This window comes from Schistosoma mansoni, chromosome W, assembly GCF_000237925.1.
Source record: "Schistosoma mansoni strain Puerto Rico chromosome W, complete genome".
NCBI lineage: Eukaryota > Metazoa > Platyhelminthes > Trematoda > Strigeidida > Schistosomatidae > Schistosoma > Schistosoma mansoni.
In genome coordinates, this window is record NC_031502.1 from 23,847,645 (window position 1) to 23,863,425 (window position 15,781).

Consider the following 15,781-nt stretch of genomic DNA (forward strand, 5'->3'; position numbering starts at 1 on the left):
CGAAACGCGCGTCCTGGATTCCACTGCTAGCCACTATCCATCTCTGCTTACCATGCTTGTGAATTAAGGTATATCGAGGCAATACGCACAGTATGCACATATGCCAATTAGAGACTGACCAGTTGCAGTCCTAAACACATCGATGGGAAGATCCAAACAAACAATACTAAGTGAATTCAAAAGTCATATTAGTCATACATACACATGCTATATAAGTGTTATTAGTATGAGACCTAGTGATGATTGGTTCAGTGAAGAATGTGGTTGAAAGTCAGCGAATGACTGACTTATGATTCCAGAGAACTATAAATCTAAATAATAAACTTTATCAAAAGAACAGAAACGCATCGAGTAAGAAAGCAGAATTACGTGATGAAAAGCGTTGTCTAGTTTCAAAAGATTTGGAAATCTATATGGTGAAGAGTTTGATACGCTGTCCCATCCGAGTGTAAATGTCAACGCCATGCATAATTTCATAGAAATAAAATAACTTTTTTTATCAAACACCTAGATAATTCTTTATTTTCATGTTTGTTCTAATTATGTCACAATACCTTTTATTATTAAAACCACTCAAGGTTTACTCACAGTCTTAACAGACTTTACAGACATAAATGAACGCAAACTAGCTAGTCTATGGTTACAATGAGAGTGAATATATCACTAAACAATGAGATAAAGTAAGACCCATCACTGTAGTAATATGTAACCATCAAACAATATTGCCAATGATTCTGTTCGTTGTGCATTTGCTGTTTTAAGATTCAAAGTCAAATGCAAGCTTTTAACGTAGAACTTAATTTTAGCATATTAATTGTGGTAGAGATTTTGTGTTATATCAGCTGAAGGATAATAATCTTTGCGTATTTTGTAAAACTCATTTAATTAAAATTAGTTATAATACATATAAAGTATCTGTTGAAATACAATTACTACTGAGTAAAGAATTGGAAATCAATCTATGTTACAAATAATTCACTGTAGTAGATCTCAGCATCTCCCACGTTGTTTAAAACAATGAACATGTTTGTTAACAATTAAATGGTAAAATTATGATGACATAAATTTAGACAGACTACTGTTTTCATGAGACAACTCGTCACATAGATACATATCATATGACAGTATGTAACTTAAAAAACATTAAAACACATTTACAAAATCACTTAACTCTAATAATCCGAGTAGTGATATTAGGTACTACTTCAATGATCTATATTCAGTCATCTAAACATTTAAATGTACATAAATATATATCAAGGATACTGCATTACCAGTAAGTTTAGACTGATTATATGCCGACTATATCACGAAAATGTTTATAAGTAGTTTTCGTAAAGAAGATGCAATACGATGTTTCATCCATTTCATATGTTATCACTTATTTAGGCCTGTTACCCCTCATGAAGGAGTATAGGCCGCTCACCAGCATTCTCTATTCAACTCTGTCCTGGGCAATCCTTTGCAGTTGTTTCCGCTTGCTGTTCATCATGCTTCCAATTCTCGGTGCAGTGTGTTCTTTGGCCTTCCCCTTTTCCGTTTCCCTTCAAGATCCCGAGCTGGTGCTTTCCTCATGATGCAGGATAGTGATTTCCGTAATGTGTATCCCATCCACCTCCAGCATCTTTTCTTGATTTCCTATTCATTTGGTATCTGGTTTGTTCTCTCCCATAGTAGACTGTTGCTGATGGTATCTAGTCAACGGACCTTATCTTGCACAAACAACCCTTAACAAATGCCATTACATTTTTGATGATGGTTGTAGTAGTTCTCCACGTTTCAGCTCCGTTCAGTAGAACTGTCTTGATGTTCGTACTGAAGATTTTGACTTTGATATTGGTTGACAGTTGTTTTGAGTTCCATATATTGTTCAACTGTAGGAATGCTGTCCTTGCTTTGCCTGTCCTTGCCTTCACGTCTGCATCAGATCCTCTTTGTTCACTGATGATGCTTCCACGGTACGTGAACGTTTTCACCTCTTACAGAGTTTCTTCATCAAGTGTGATTAGGTTAGTGTTCTCCGTGTTGTACTTCAGGATGTTGCTTTTTCCCTTATGAATAATGAATGTTTTATAAGACGGTAGCGATTTTTTGAATAATTTGCAGGATACCCGATAAATACGGAATCTGCCTTGTTGAACTATATTCTTAGGTTTCTCAGATGTTATGAACAGTTATGAATGAATTTTAGATAGATAATACAAGCGAAACTTTATCAGGAAAATATTGTTTCTAGACTGAATTGAAGAAGGAAGCACAAAATATTGTTTTTCAGTGACTTTATATCATCTCATAAAGTAAGTATTGCTTGCATAGACTTAAGTTACAGCTTTAAAAAATCTAATTCGAAATATATTCCAACTGACCGTATTCACATTTATTACCGCAATCTGATATCACCAGAGCAAACCGATTTAATAATAAACAGAAAAATGTTGTGAGAACTGTAGGTGAAATTCGGTTCTAAAACTATTTGACTTATATTTCAAGGCAACAATATGAAATGTATGATACTATTCCACCTTTTAATATGAATCTATATCCATTATGAACCACTTATTAATGGGAATTCCAAGATGAAATGATTTATGACTATAAAGGTGCATATTCCATCAATAATTCCGTACTTTGAAACAATGTAACCCCTTATAACACATTATGAATGCACCTTAGATTTCATATTATTGACAACTCTTAAAAATTTTGGGTAAATATAAAAAAGATGAATTACATCTGCTTGACTATTGAACTCTTATTCCTTAAACGTTACCTCTCCACTTACGTTGACTTGATTATGCCAAAAAATGCCATGGTTTCTGAAAGACTTTTCAGAATATATATTATTATTTGGCCTCAACAACGCGAAAAAACAAATGTGGTTGCCTAATTGGAAGTGAACTGATTTAATTCATTATCAGTTTTACCAACCTTTCACACAGTGTACTCCGGATCTCAATTACAGCTTAGTATTGAGCTAGTCTAATATCATGGAAAATGCTTGTGTTATTTGGAAATGTAGATCTAAGTAGGAAAAATACACCGGAGAATAAAGATTAGTATGGTCGCTAAGGCCTTCTCTGAAGTAGTTCATTTTTCATACACAATAAACACTTCAGTTCTTCCCATATTGCCTGCATTCTGGTTTATTTACTACATTTATCTATTCCATCGTAATCTATAACTTTACCATACCTGTTATTTGACGACATTTTTTCCGCGTTATTGATTAAATCTGAATTATGTTAAACTTCTAGGCTATATCGTTAAAATCATTAATGATTAATGTAGATGGCTGATACACAAAATGCCCACGTAAGGTATGTTGAATAAGCTAGGCAAAAAACATAGACAAGTAGTAACCTTAAATTTAACTACACCTTACCACTGATGAACATAGAGGTTAAGGTAAAATGAAAAATTGTAAAGGAATTTCGCAAAATACATCGTTTGGAAATTCGTTACCTGTTTTTATCAACAATATATATATATATTTATTTATTTATAAAGTAGACAAGTTTTACTTAATATACCTAGGTACTTAATAGTGCTAACGAAACTACTCTTTCCGTGTAGATTTTCTCACTGAAATACCTTAAGTTTTCAACTGGTCAATTAAGGTCGATATACAGTCTCGTGGATTTGAACAAACTTGTGTCGTGTCACTAGATCGAGGTGTGACTGATTTTAGCAGAATACTTTCAATAGGATTGATGTTGTTCTGGTGTAAAACAGTGAAAAATTTATTCCATCGTGAAATGTGACGAAAGTTACTCATTAAAAACTCATTGAATAAGATAGATTTTTAGAACTAAGAAACGATTTGAAAAAAAATTTAAAACACTTATGCTATGACACGAACATGCTAAACAACTAAATTAAGAAACATACTCCCAATTTAACAAAACTATGCCAAATTCCAATGGTATCACTCTTCACTTTCTTACTAGTAAAGAAATGGCGAGATCATGGTAAACTTTGTCAGCTGATAATAATATTGAAATGTTCCTCAATATTGTATATTCTGTTTTGTTTTAGATACATCAATCTCCTTAGTTACTTAAAAATATTGATATCTGGACATGTACAATAAAACAAGAATATTAGATTTTGTTAAGCCGTCGTTCCCTTCTCCTAGATAATATACTCAACAAGAAGAAAGATGAATAGTTCTTACGTGTCGTGATGTTCATAGTTGGTTCTAACAGAAACCGATGAAGAAACGTTTGTGTGATGTTGCACGAGGTTTAACATCAGGTAAAAGGTATTATGTCAATAATATTGTTAAAAAGTTGAAACTAACATAAACACATAATGCGTTTAAAACCTAACTAGAGTACAAAATGTTCACAAAATAGAATATGTTACTGACTAACTAGCTTTTCATACTATATTCCAATCCGTCTCTTATCTAACTAGTTAATAATCGTGATACTTTTGTTTTAATTTTCTAGTTAACATGTTAAACACCAAACTGCATCACATCAGAACATCTGTTAACTTCGATAAACCTAGCTGTGATGTAAATAATCCACGACCAGTAATAGGAGTGGCGATAGTTAAAAAGATAGAAGTTGAGTAAGTTACAAAATTTTTCACTCTGAAGTTATTCATAAGTAAAAATATTCTGGTCTTTGTTGATTAAAATCAAATTCTAAGTGTGTTGTTATTAGAATATATATATTCAATGCGCATACACATGCAACTACACTAGACTCGAATAAAAGTTATCACCATATCTTAATGCGAATTCCTTACCCAAAAGTACTTTCAAGGAGTGTCGTTTATAAAATTATTTCTCTAGCATATTTCCAAAGTCATGTAGAGACAAAAAACTGTTTTTCATTGGAGTATTTTCCCACTTGTAGAAGAGACTATGTGAACCCATTCATGAAATAAGACTTCAGACACTCTAAGGTAGAGTAATGAAAGCTTAAAAAATCTTAAACTATTGAAATTCATACCTGGTAAACCATAACCTCAATATGTTCATTATGTCGTAGAATTGTGAGTTTATGAAAGGCAATTCTGTAGATGAACTATAAGCAGAACTCATAGCCTACAATTACATGGAGAACAGACTATGAAAATATCACGAGTTTACTAACAGAGCTATCAAGAGTGAAAATGATGTTAACGCATTAGTGAACAGTTACTTATGGTTGGTCAAAACTATCTCTCTAACAACGTCACTTCTTGAAAAGGCCTTAATGTGAAATATATTCCTAAAATTTTAGCAGTAGCCAAAATAATGAGATTTTGTTTTTATATGAAGGGAGAATCAGTTAGTAGAAACATTGAAGACCCGGTAGTAATATTTACTAGTTTTCTGAACAGGTTTTAGGTTCGTATACACATACTGTCGAAAATCAAAGAGGTCACAAATAGTAAATGAAGTCGATATTATTACTTACTTACGCCTGTTACCCCCAATGGAGAAGTCGATATTATTGAACTTTAAGAATCCAGTCAGCTACAACGTAGCATTGTGCGTCGTGGTAATTGGTGTTCAGGCATACGTAACACGTGGACCAACCATCTCAGTTGATGAAGATTCACAACCTCATCAACTGGTTTACCATCATTCCCCAATACCCCGCGTTTAACCTCACCATTACTTAACTGGTGGTCCCAGAGGATGCGAGCAATATTTCTAAGACATCTGTAGTCAAACACTAGTAACTTACGAGTATCTTCTACTCTTAATGGCCACGTCTCGCAGCCGTAAAGTAGAACAGAACGAACTGCTACGCAGTATACTCTTCCTTTAATTGATGGACGGTTTCTCTCTTTCGCCGTATAATAATTTCAAAGGATCTTGAGAAAATGGAAACAATCATAGATACAAACCAGTTAACTGAAGATTTTTATGTGATTGAAGTTGATCTAAGAAAAAATTGGAAATGTTTAGACAAGTAACATTTTAATTTTTCTGTCTCAGTGTTGAAATTCAGATACTACAACAGTAATCCAATATATAGAAACACAGGAGAATTTTTTAGTGTTTCCTACTTGTTAAAGTGTAATAGAAGTATTTTCGTTTGATTATCTTCAAATGATTATTTTCATATTTGACTATTACACTGATTTTAAAAGTAAATTTATCAATATTGGCCTTGGTAAAAATAGGTTTCACTGTATGTCAAGATTTAATTTAAATCGACCATTATAGTATTATTATGATTCGACAAAAAATAAATAACCGAAAGTCACGGCGTGTTATGTCTTATAGCCTTGTCAATTATCACGTGACAAAATCGCCAGTCAGAACACGGACTTATGTGAAATTGTCCCTATGCTAAACCAATGATGAGCTAACCAGCACGACCAGCCTTGAGTCTAATCCGAGTCCTTATTGGTCTTCTGTAAAGCAGCCTCTGGCCTAAGCCCTGCCAATTCATTCCAGAGCACAAATACCATCCTCTGCCGTATGAATCGTATATTCCAGACATACTGGTTATATACACAAATAGGCCAGAGCGCATCATGACATGAAAAGAAAAATGATAATTAAACGAGATCAAGCCAAAAGTGGCTGTATTTGATACCGTAACTGGTAAATCGGGGATAAGTCAAAGTTGGTAAATCATACTGCAGTACCCAATAGGTTAAATAAAAGCTTATGGTAAAAATAATATGAATATACACATAATCTAGTTACTTAATAGTTATCCCGTAAGAATATATATAATAATAGTTCATAAGTAATCCCTAGCGGTTACCATTCTTTATTCTTCGTTCGGATATAAAACTGCGTAAACTACTGGTTGAGTTTTCATGTCGTTTTTTGTATATTTTGCTCACAAGTAATATGGACAAGGATCGACTATTAAGTTATGCTGCAATATTCTCATATCGTCTATTCGATAAATGGAACCTACAATCTCATTGTCATTCTGAATCTGGTAAAATTATTCTGCTATACTCGAAAGATGATGGAGTGGTAAGTTATTTTAATGTCATCACATGGTTGATCATCATTTTTTTATTTTTAAAGTCAAGCTTTAGGATAATTGTCTTGAGTGAATAATGTTTCCAGAAAGTGGTATCAGATGATAGACATCAAGTAGTTATCAACTCGCAAAAAGACCTCATACCAATATGTAGTGTTCATTAACAGTACGTTTAAGGTTTTCGTATTTCTTCAAATATGGAAAGCAAGTTCCAAATCTTCCGGTTACTGTCATGAATTATTTTACAAAAGATAATGAACAGTTATAGACTTGTAATATTCAGCTGGACATCAAAGTCCATGATATTGTGCTGCATTACTGAAGTACACCTTATCTACTAGTTCCCATGTGAATCTACTGTCAGTAAAGACCATATAAGCCATAAAGCTACAAGTCTTTAATTATCAGGAAACCATAATATTATGCCATAAGTCGGTCAATAAGAAAATTAAGTGCTTGGTTCGGTTTTGAAGATGGTCTAGAAGTATTATACCATCGTAAAACATTTTTGTGATTTTCTACATGACATCATGGTTAGCCAAAAATGACCACACTAGGATCTTGTATGTGTGTTTCGGAGACACAGCATACATCAATGGTACGAGATTCTAGGGCCTTAGCCAAGGAGGCCTGTTGATCGATATGGCTTAGGGTACGTACGTTGAAGGCTCCAATGTGTAGTTTGGAGCGAGGTTTCAGTAGACCTGGGAAAGTGTTTTGCGTATCAGAATCGTTGGCCATGGCGACACTTGAGGAGGAAACCGAAAGATTAAGTTTAGTGTTAAAAGTCGAGGTGGGAGGAGTAATAGGAATTGAAGAACGAGACTCTTTATGAATACAGTGATCTTGAGTGCTTTTAGAGGTATGAGGGTAGTTATCATTTCCCCATTTGCCCACACCGCGGAAGGGTTCTTCTGGAGGTACCTGAAAATGAAATTGGGTTAGATGTGGTCTTAGTGATCTGAGAGTGACCGCAGTGCCCAAGGGACAACTGCTTGAGATCGGTCACACACGACCTTCTTTTGAGCAATTTTTGTGTTAGTTCGGTAGTTGTTGAGACCTTAACGCAGGAGACGGTTATCCGTGGGATAAGGCGAGGTGTGCACTTTTAGGGTCGACTTTTTCTAACCCGACCCCTCCTTGTGGGAAGGCAGCATCGCTTTTATGCTGGTTTTTTGAAAGAAACATCTTACTGCCATCACACATCTGTAGAGTCAGCAGTACGAATTCATCTTCGGACCTTGGGTTTGCTGCTTTTAGTCTTACCGCTCTTCAACCGACCTGTCTAGCATGTTAAGACCATGAGGAACGATTGTTCCAGACAGTATAGCTCGATTGGTTCATCATGATAGACAAGCCCGACCACCACGTCAAGGTATCAGCAACGGTCGGGACTTTGAGCTATATTTATACAACTTCGGTATATTACTGCCCGTGGCTTTTAATGTCATGAAAGGCACAAAGGAACATTCTACATATATATAAGTTGAACAAACTTTTGTTCAGTCGATTGTGAAGCGGTAGTAAAAAAGCAGCTTGTTTTACCAATTGTAAAAAGATACAGCTATACAAATCAGCACGCTTGAAAGTGACAGGTCTTACCACGACAAATCTACGGATTATTTTATCATCACGTTAAAATGGAGGTGCTTTTGATTAGGTTAATAATTTCCACCATTCAGATAACAACTGTTTCATACTTAGGAGAAATATGAAACTGAAACACGTTATTTTTATGCTGCAAGAATGAACTAATTGTATATCCTTTACGCTTTCTTTTAGTTATATACAATCGCTGGGAATCTGCTGAGACGAAAACTTACAACTAAACAAATCATAAACATTGCCATACGGTCTCGAGAACAATTTTCTACCAGTATAAGTGACGGCATTGCTTATATCATAGAGAGGTATAGGTAAGTGACAACCATATTGAATCAATTACACCGATAATGGGAAAAATTCCCAATAGAACCATAGTTTATTATTATCCTTGTACCACGATGCGGTACTTCAAAGTTAAGGACTGTCTTAGCCATGATGTATGTATTGATGGATCAATTTAGTCAGTACTCGGAACATAACGCTTAGAATTAATCAAAAGTTACTATTTCGCTTTCTTCATCATTATGATAAATATTCTATTTTAAAAAACCAGCGATAGATATTGTACAAGAATGTTTTTTCATACACTTTTTAAGCATGATTTTTCATATAGTCCCATTTCTTAAAAAAGGATTCGTGATCCGAGAGTTAATTAGATATTCAGTCAACTTGAACTAAACACGTTGAACGTTTCTGCTTGTTTTTCCGAATATATCGTGTTGTTGCTGTTAGCAATTAGCCTTCAAAAATTCATGAGGAAAAACAAGTCGTATAGCATTTTCTAATCTTAATTGTTGTTTTGTCAACAGGCTAAGTTCGGCAATAGATTGCATCCGATAGGCATCTGTTTGCCAATTGACTGATACCATCAACTACATAACTAGCCATTAACTCTCTTTTTGCTTCATAGGACAGATGATTGAGAGAATAGACCCACATCACTATTGGTTTACTTGGCTCAGATCAGGAAAACTATGAGTCAGATATTCTTCTTTGCTTAGGTTTTAGGGGAAACCAAAATGATCGACTACTGTACCTATGTCTGTACATTTGGTCAAACAGAAAAAAACTGACTTTTTATTAAACTTTGTCATTATTGGAGAATGCATAATCTAGATCAATAAAGAGTTTAATCAACTCAGATGAGAAGTAAAAGTCTTTTCTAGGCATAAACTAAGATTCTACCTTCAAGCATACAAGGATCGGTTACTTCGTTTGATGATGGAATCTTAAAGTCATTACATAATATAGTTAAGACCAAGTGATCAGGGTGTTGTGCGAATGTCTTCAGAACATAAAACATATTACAAACTGATAGTTGTAACATTCGCCAATTCCAACCGATGAGGAACACTTTTACTAGCTTACAGTATAAATTTATGAGACCATACAAGTTTCCACTTTGATTTATCAGTCATATGAACGGCCTTTATATGATGCTATTGAAATGGCACATGTAGATTAGAATCACTGGAAAGATAATTTTTTACTCAAGCTTTCAATAAACTTTTTGTCGAAAGATGGAGGTTGAGTGAATTGCTTTAAATAAGAGCAATAAGAACAAAATTCAAGCAACTAACTAAACTATGATTGTAAATGACATCTTAAATCACACAAGAATACTGTTTTTTCTCTTTTAGGGAGGCAGTTGAATCGAGATCAGTGGATTTATTTGACAAAGCCAAATAACACAGAATCGCAAATTTTGATTTATTAAAGCTGCATGATTACGATATGTGCTATGTTTAATTTTATTTTTACGCAAGTCGTACTATTTCTCCATACTATTAGTTCACTTAAAACAACTTTATTCTATAGATAAATTTGTTGTAATCAATCCACTACAGTAATATTTGTTGGACATTATTTTGAAAGAGTAGTTGGGTTGTAGGAAAAAACTCAGAAATCATAAGGAGAAATCCCTAGCACAGATCTTTATAAACTAATATTAAGACAAATAGACGAAATTAGTACAAGCAATAATAGCGATAAACATAAGGACTCAGGCGCAATTAAAATACCATATAAATTTTATCTTTGTACGTCTCTCTGAGAATTAAGTAGTTTTATTTTGAAACATTTGCAGAACTTCGTAACTACCTGCAGAAAAACTTTGAAAGTGCTCAGGGTAACTACAACTACACATAAATACAAGACTAAAGGACTAAATGAATTAAAATATAAAACGACATATGTTTTAAACCAAGTTGTATAAAGACCAAGTATGAAAGTGAGAGATAAAAGACAAGACAACACCACACCAGATGCAGCATGAAGAAACCTTCCATTACTGTAAGCCAATAAGCTTCTCCAGAGATTATAAGTAAAGTGAAACACTAAACCCATAAATAGTTGGAAGACAGAGTAAAATACTGCGACTGCGCCTATAAGTCCGTGCCATGTGGCGAAATGCGGTTTTCCGTTTAATATTTTGTTGGCGTAAATTCCAATAAAACCAATGAAAATAAATAATACTGAAAGAGACTCGAGTATCCAGTGGGCTTTTATCTGTAATTAAGATACAAAATAAGGAAAGCGGTATATATCTTGAATTTTCGGCATGGATTTCGAAAGTGAAACATTTGGTATTCAGTTTAGATCATATTAGAATGGAAAATTGTGAACTCTGATTACAAGATGAAATATGGTTCCCGGGAGTCTGAGATAGAATGTTTATTGGAATGTCCCATTAACTGAGTAATCATTCATTTTCAGAAATACACTTCAAACAAAAATCCAACTTGTTATTTCTATCTTGTGGTGCCAAAATAGTGTGAGAACTTGTATCAAAGCACACCTGCGTCAGACTCTCCGTTGATGATGTCTGTTTGGTGGGTAAAGAGTGATTTAAAGAACAGCACAAAGTCTATGAGTGCTAAGTAAGAAATCAGCAAGGTCATTCTAAAATTTGTTCGGAACAACAATTTTGGAGCTCCTTGTTTTTTTACATAGTAGAAAAGTTTACGCAAGGTGTGTGAAGTTAAAGTGAAAACACCCCACTTATTTGCTCAGAGAAACTGAAACGTAAATGATCATCGATCGGATAAAAATTCGATTCTTATAAGACACGTATATTGTATAGCTTTTTGGAACAAACTAGTTGTCGTGGGATCGTACTTTGCAGGTATGATTCCTGATGCAGGTCAACAGATTCAAAAAACTGCATGAAAATTTTCAGCTTTATTTCCTGTAGCCTGTGCATTACTATTTTGTTCGATCTGAGATGGTACCTTGGCTTATGACCCCAGTTACGTCAGTAGTTGTCTTCAAGAGGATATTAGAAAATCAAATATATCCTCCGATAATAACATTAAATATACAAACACGAAATGTCAGTGCTGTCTTCACAGTATGCCCACCCGTTTTTATCGCTTCGTGTAATGCAATATATTTGGAGTATAACCTTTATCGTTTGTGCCTCAGTCAACCATTACGATGACAAAACTCTAGCTTATTAATAAACCATGTAGAAGGAAACATTACAGATGGTGGCAGAAACGCAGATGAAGTTCGAAACAGAGGCGAAGATAAAGACGGAAGAGAAACACTATTTTACTCAGTGTTTTGTAGCTTGAACCCCCCACCTTGTGTATAATGTAACTGTTCAATCTTACTATTTTGAAGAAAATTTTGTAGCTTTGGGGAAATAACACAAAAGCCTCGAATCTCCTCAGACCAGACAGAAATCCCCAAAGTTTTGAGGGAATCTCAGGTTCTCCCCATATTTCCTCAGAATCCTGTATAATTTTGATGTTTCCTCCAGACATTCCTCAAATTCTAAGGCGAAAATGCCAAATCTATTTCGAAACAACCCCAAAATTTGCCCAAACTTCTCCAAAATAGGGAGATATCGTCAACCCACCCAATATTGTGTGGGGTTGGATTCTCTTCCCGAGAAACCAAACCTTCGTACAGAAAATAACACCCTCACACTTTCAACAGCTTTAAAAAAAACTCGTACCTTTTTAGACCTGGATTTCAAGGGACTGAAAATGTTTTCACTTAGTACATCTATACCATTAAACATAAAGAACAGAAATCCAAAACTCATAAACAGAGGATGCAATGAAAAGATATTCCTGGAGCATAAGGAGAAATAAGTGATCAGTGAACACAGTACAAACGTTGATATGATCAGAGAACCATTGCCAATTGACATTGCTTCTAAGTTTCACGATATTACGCAAACTATTTGAAAGTGGATCCACGATATTTTTCTATAAAACCTTGAATCCGTTGTTACAATTGGACATCGATATAATTTTCGATATAACTGTTACAGACGACATTGACTGATTAGTCTAGTCAAGACTTTGATAACCAATTCTTAACACATCTACCTACTGTACGCTAACTTTGATCTACATAAATTTTTTTCGACTTGAAGATATTTAATTTCTGAGTGTGTGCTAAATAAACGGTGTTTGGTACAATTTTAAGAAAGAATGGATATGAAAAAACGCTATCTGATGAGATGGGGGTTCAGTGGGAACAACTAATGATAATAATAATGGACAAACGTGAAATGAATGTATTCTCGACATATCGATAGCTTCCCAAATATATCTCCGAATCACTTCAATTCTGGCTTCTGATTTAACTGGGTTAAAACACTTCGATCATACAATTGTTATTTGTAGGGGCCTTGTCAAACTTCGAATACCTGTGATATCTTTAACAATAAACTGGGAATCTGTCTCTTGTTGTACCATTTTTCAATTTCTGTTTTTACATACTTCGATATTGTTTTGGTTCTTTTTCTTGCCCATTTGTGTATCTTATCTTCGTCGTAACAGAACAGACACAAACGTTGTTTAGGTTTAAGATTTCTGATTCACACCTTTCAAGTCATGGCATTCTCGCACGATAATATCGAGGCTTCGTTCAGCCACGCGGAAGCAAATGTCCACGAGCAGGGCCTTACAGACTCACGCGAGCGATTTCCCGTAGTAGTGAGGGCGGGGCTTCAACTAGTGCATCATACGAAGCATGTCTTACCAGTTATATTTATATACTTTACGAAACCTTAAAAATGGCTGCCCTTAAAGGTGAAAACCCAACCGGCCGACAAGGGTTAGATCAACTTTTTCACAGCATCGAGTTGTAACACGGCTCAGCAACAGAGATATTGCTACGTATACGTGAGACCATTGTTCAACGAACCTTTGACAGCGACCGGTTAAGACATCACTTCCTTTCAAGCTAAAATGACGTTACAGATCACTGCCATTCTTTCACTCGTTGTCTTAATATTCATCACAATCATAGGTGCTTCCGAAACCGTCATGGAAGTTCATCACCAAGAAGATCTGTATTAAGGCTACGAGAGTCAGATAATCGTGATCGATGTTTGGCGGCATGATAATTATGGTAAGTCTTCCAGAAACTGCTGAGAACTCTGTACTCGACAAGCACCCTAAACTGTACTAAACGCGACCAAAACAACCTTTTGTAACACGTAATGTTACACACCACGACAATAGGACCATTTGTAATTTCGGAAGCGTGTGAACTACCTCCCGAAAAGCTAAGGTTGGCCAAAAACGAACTTGACCACATGGTAGAGTTAGGAATTATTCGGCCATTGGATAGCCCATAGGCATCTCCCTTGAACATTGTCCTGGAGAGGACAGCAGTGATTGGCGTCCGATTGTTGATTTTGTCCACTTTCAATCGTTACCCGTTGCCTCACATTCACGAGTTGACAGTTATTCTAAAAGTATGAATGGTTTTTTCAAAAATCTCCATGCAAAACCCGGTAATAATATAAGCATTCCGAAATATCAGAGAGGGACCAACTGCCTAGATTTTCTAAGATACACCACCGATGCTCAAGGTAGGCACTTCCCTGAAATAAAAGTGGCAGCCATTCTGCGATATCCAGAGCCGACGACAGTCAGCGGCTTGTTAAGTTTCTAACGACGGCTCATGTCAAATTGTGCGTCCCTCGCGAGACTCTTAACCGACCAACCTCTTAGGAATGTAGAACTCATCAATTTGAACGGTGATGCGAATAGAGCACTCTCCAAAGTTGAGGAAATTGTAGCGAAAGCAACTAGGTTGTCAAACTAAGACATCAATCACCCATTCCTATCGTGTTAGACACATTCGGCTCGGCAATTAGAGGAGTTTTACAACACTGGGCTATTAACGCGTGACAACCTTTGATATTCTTCTTGAGACGATTGCTTTACACCTAATCAAGGTGTAGCACTTTCTGCAAGGGACACCTAGCCATGTATTATGCCAAACAACGTTTACAACACTCTGTGGAAGGCCGACAATCGACTCTGTATGCCGACCGCGAAACACTCACGCTTTTTCTAAGCTCGTATTCAGGCAGGTACTCTCCTCGAAAGGTTCAACCACTCGGATACACTTCACACTTCATTTCAGAGATGCAACACATTTCTGTGACAAACAAGACAGTTGCAAACGCTTTGTCTTGTATAACTTCTTTGGACGGTTCCCAAGAAATGGATCTCCATCAACACGAGCTATTCTCGACAAATTTGAAGCTACGGAACAAATAACAAATGGAAAGAGGTGAAGAAGTTTTACCATATGACACATTTACAAGTGAACAGCGCCCAACTGTGTCGAAATATTTTCGACACAACGTCTTCACAAACTTGCACTTACTTTAAAATCCAGTTATTCGAGTGACCGGCAAGCTCCTCTCGGAAAGATTTTGATGGCCTGGTAAAGACGGCTGTAAAAGACGATAAAAAGAACGACGGATTTTATGAGGAACCGAAATTTTGATTGTACTTTGTTTCCTTATTACTATATTGTACTTCATGACCCCTTATAGTGAGGAAAGACGACCAGACGCTGCTAAACACAACAAGCTATCAGAAGAGTGTTTAACAACGACAAACTCGTTGGGTTTAAACTTCTGACTGGCCACTTCGTAGGAGGGGAGTGATTTGTAGCTGTATATAAGTCCCCAAAATCAATAGCTTTGTAAGTGTTCGACATTAGATGTTGACCACATTATTTTAAATAGACTCACCTAGCTGAGGACGCTTGGCCGTGCATCCGCATCAGATCACGAGTGGGAACGCCCTCCTCAATTTCTCCTGCGATCACTAGTCAGTTTAAACCAGTCACTCCTCGATATATTGATAATCTATCAAATATAACTTCCAACCTCCTCGCCTATGACTTTTAATTTCACTGAGTGGGCACGATTCAAATATAGGTGTTTCTGGTAAAGTGTTGTC

The 15,781-nt window shown here is 35.7% G+C and overlaps 1 protein-coding gene across 1 annotated transcript in view; it reads left to right on the forward strand.

Annotated features, from left to right (window-relative positions):
- Smp_011830 (hypothetical protein) overlaps positions 1–10,244 on the forward strand; it is a gene marked incomplete at both ends in the record, with an annotated part of 15,692 nt that extends 5,448 nt beyond the window's left edge. Inside the window, 4 exons of the mRNA XM_018789043.1 lie at positions 4,452–4,575; positions 6,805–6,940; positions 8,733–8,866; positions 10,196–10,244. Coding sequence (XP_018654525.1) covers positions 4,452–4,575; positions 6,805–6,940; positions 8,733–8,866; positions 10,196–10,244 — 443 coding nt within the window. The remainder of the gene's footprint in view (positions 1–4,451; positions 4,576–6,804; positions 6,941–8,732; positions 8,867–10,195) is intronic.
- Positions 10,245–15,781: the final 5,537 nt, after the last annotated feature.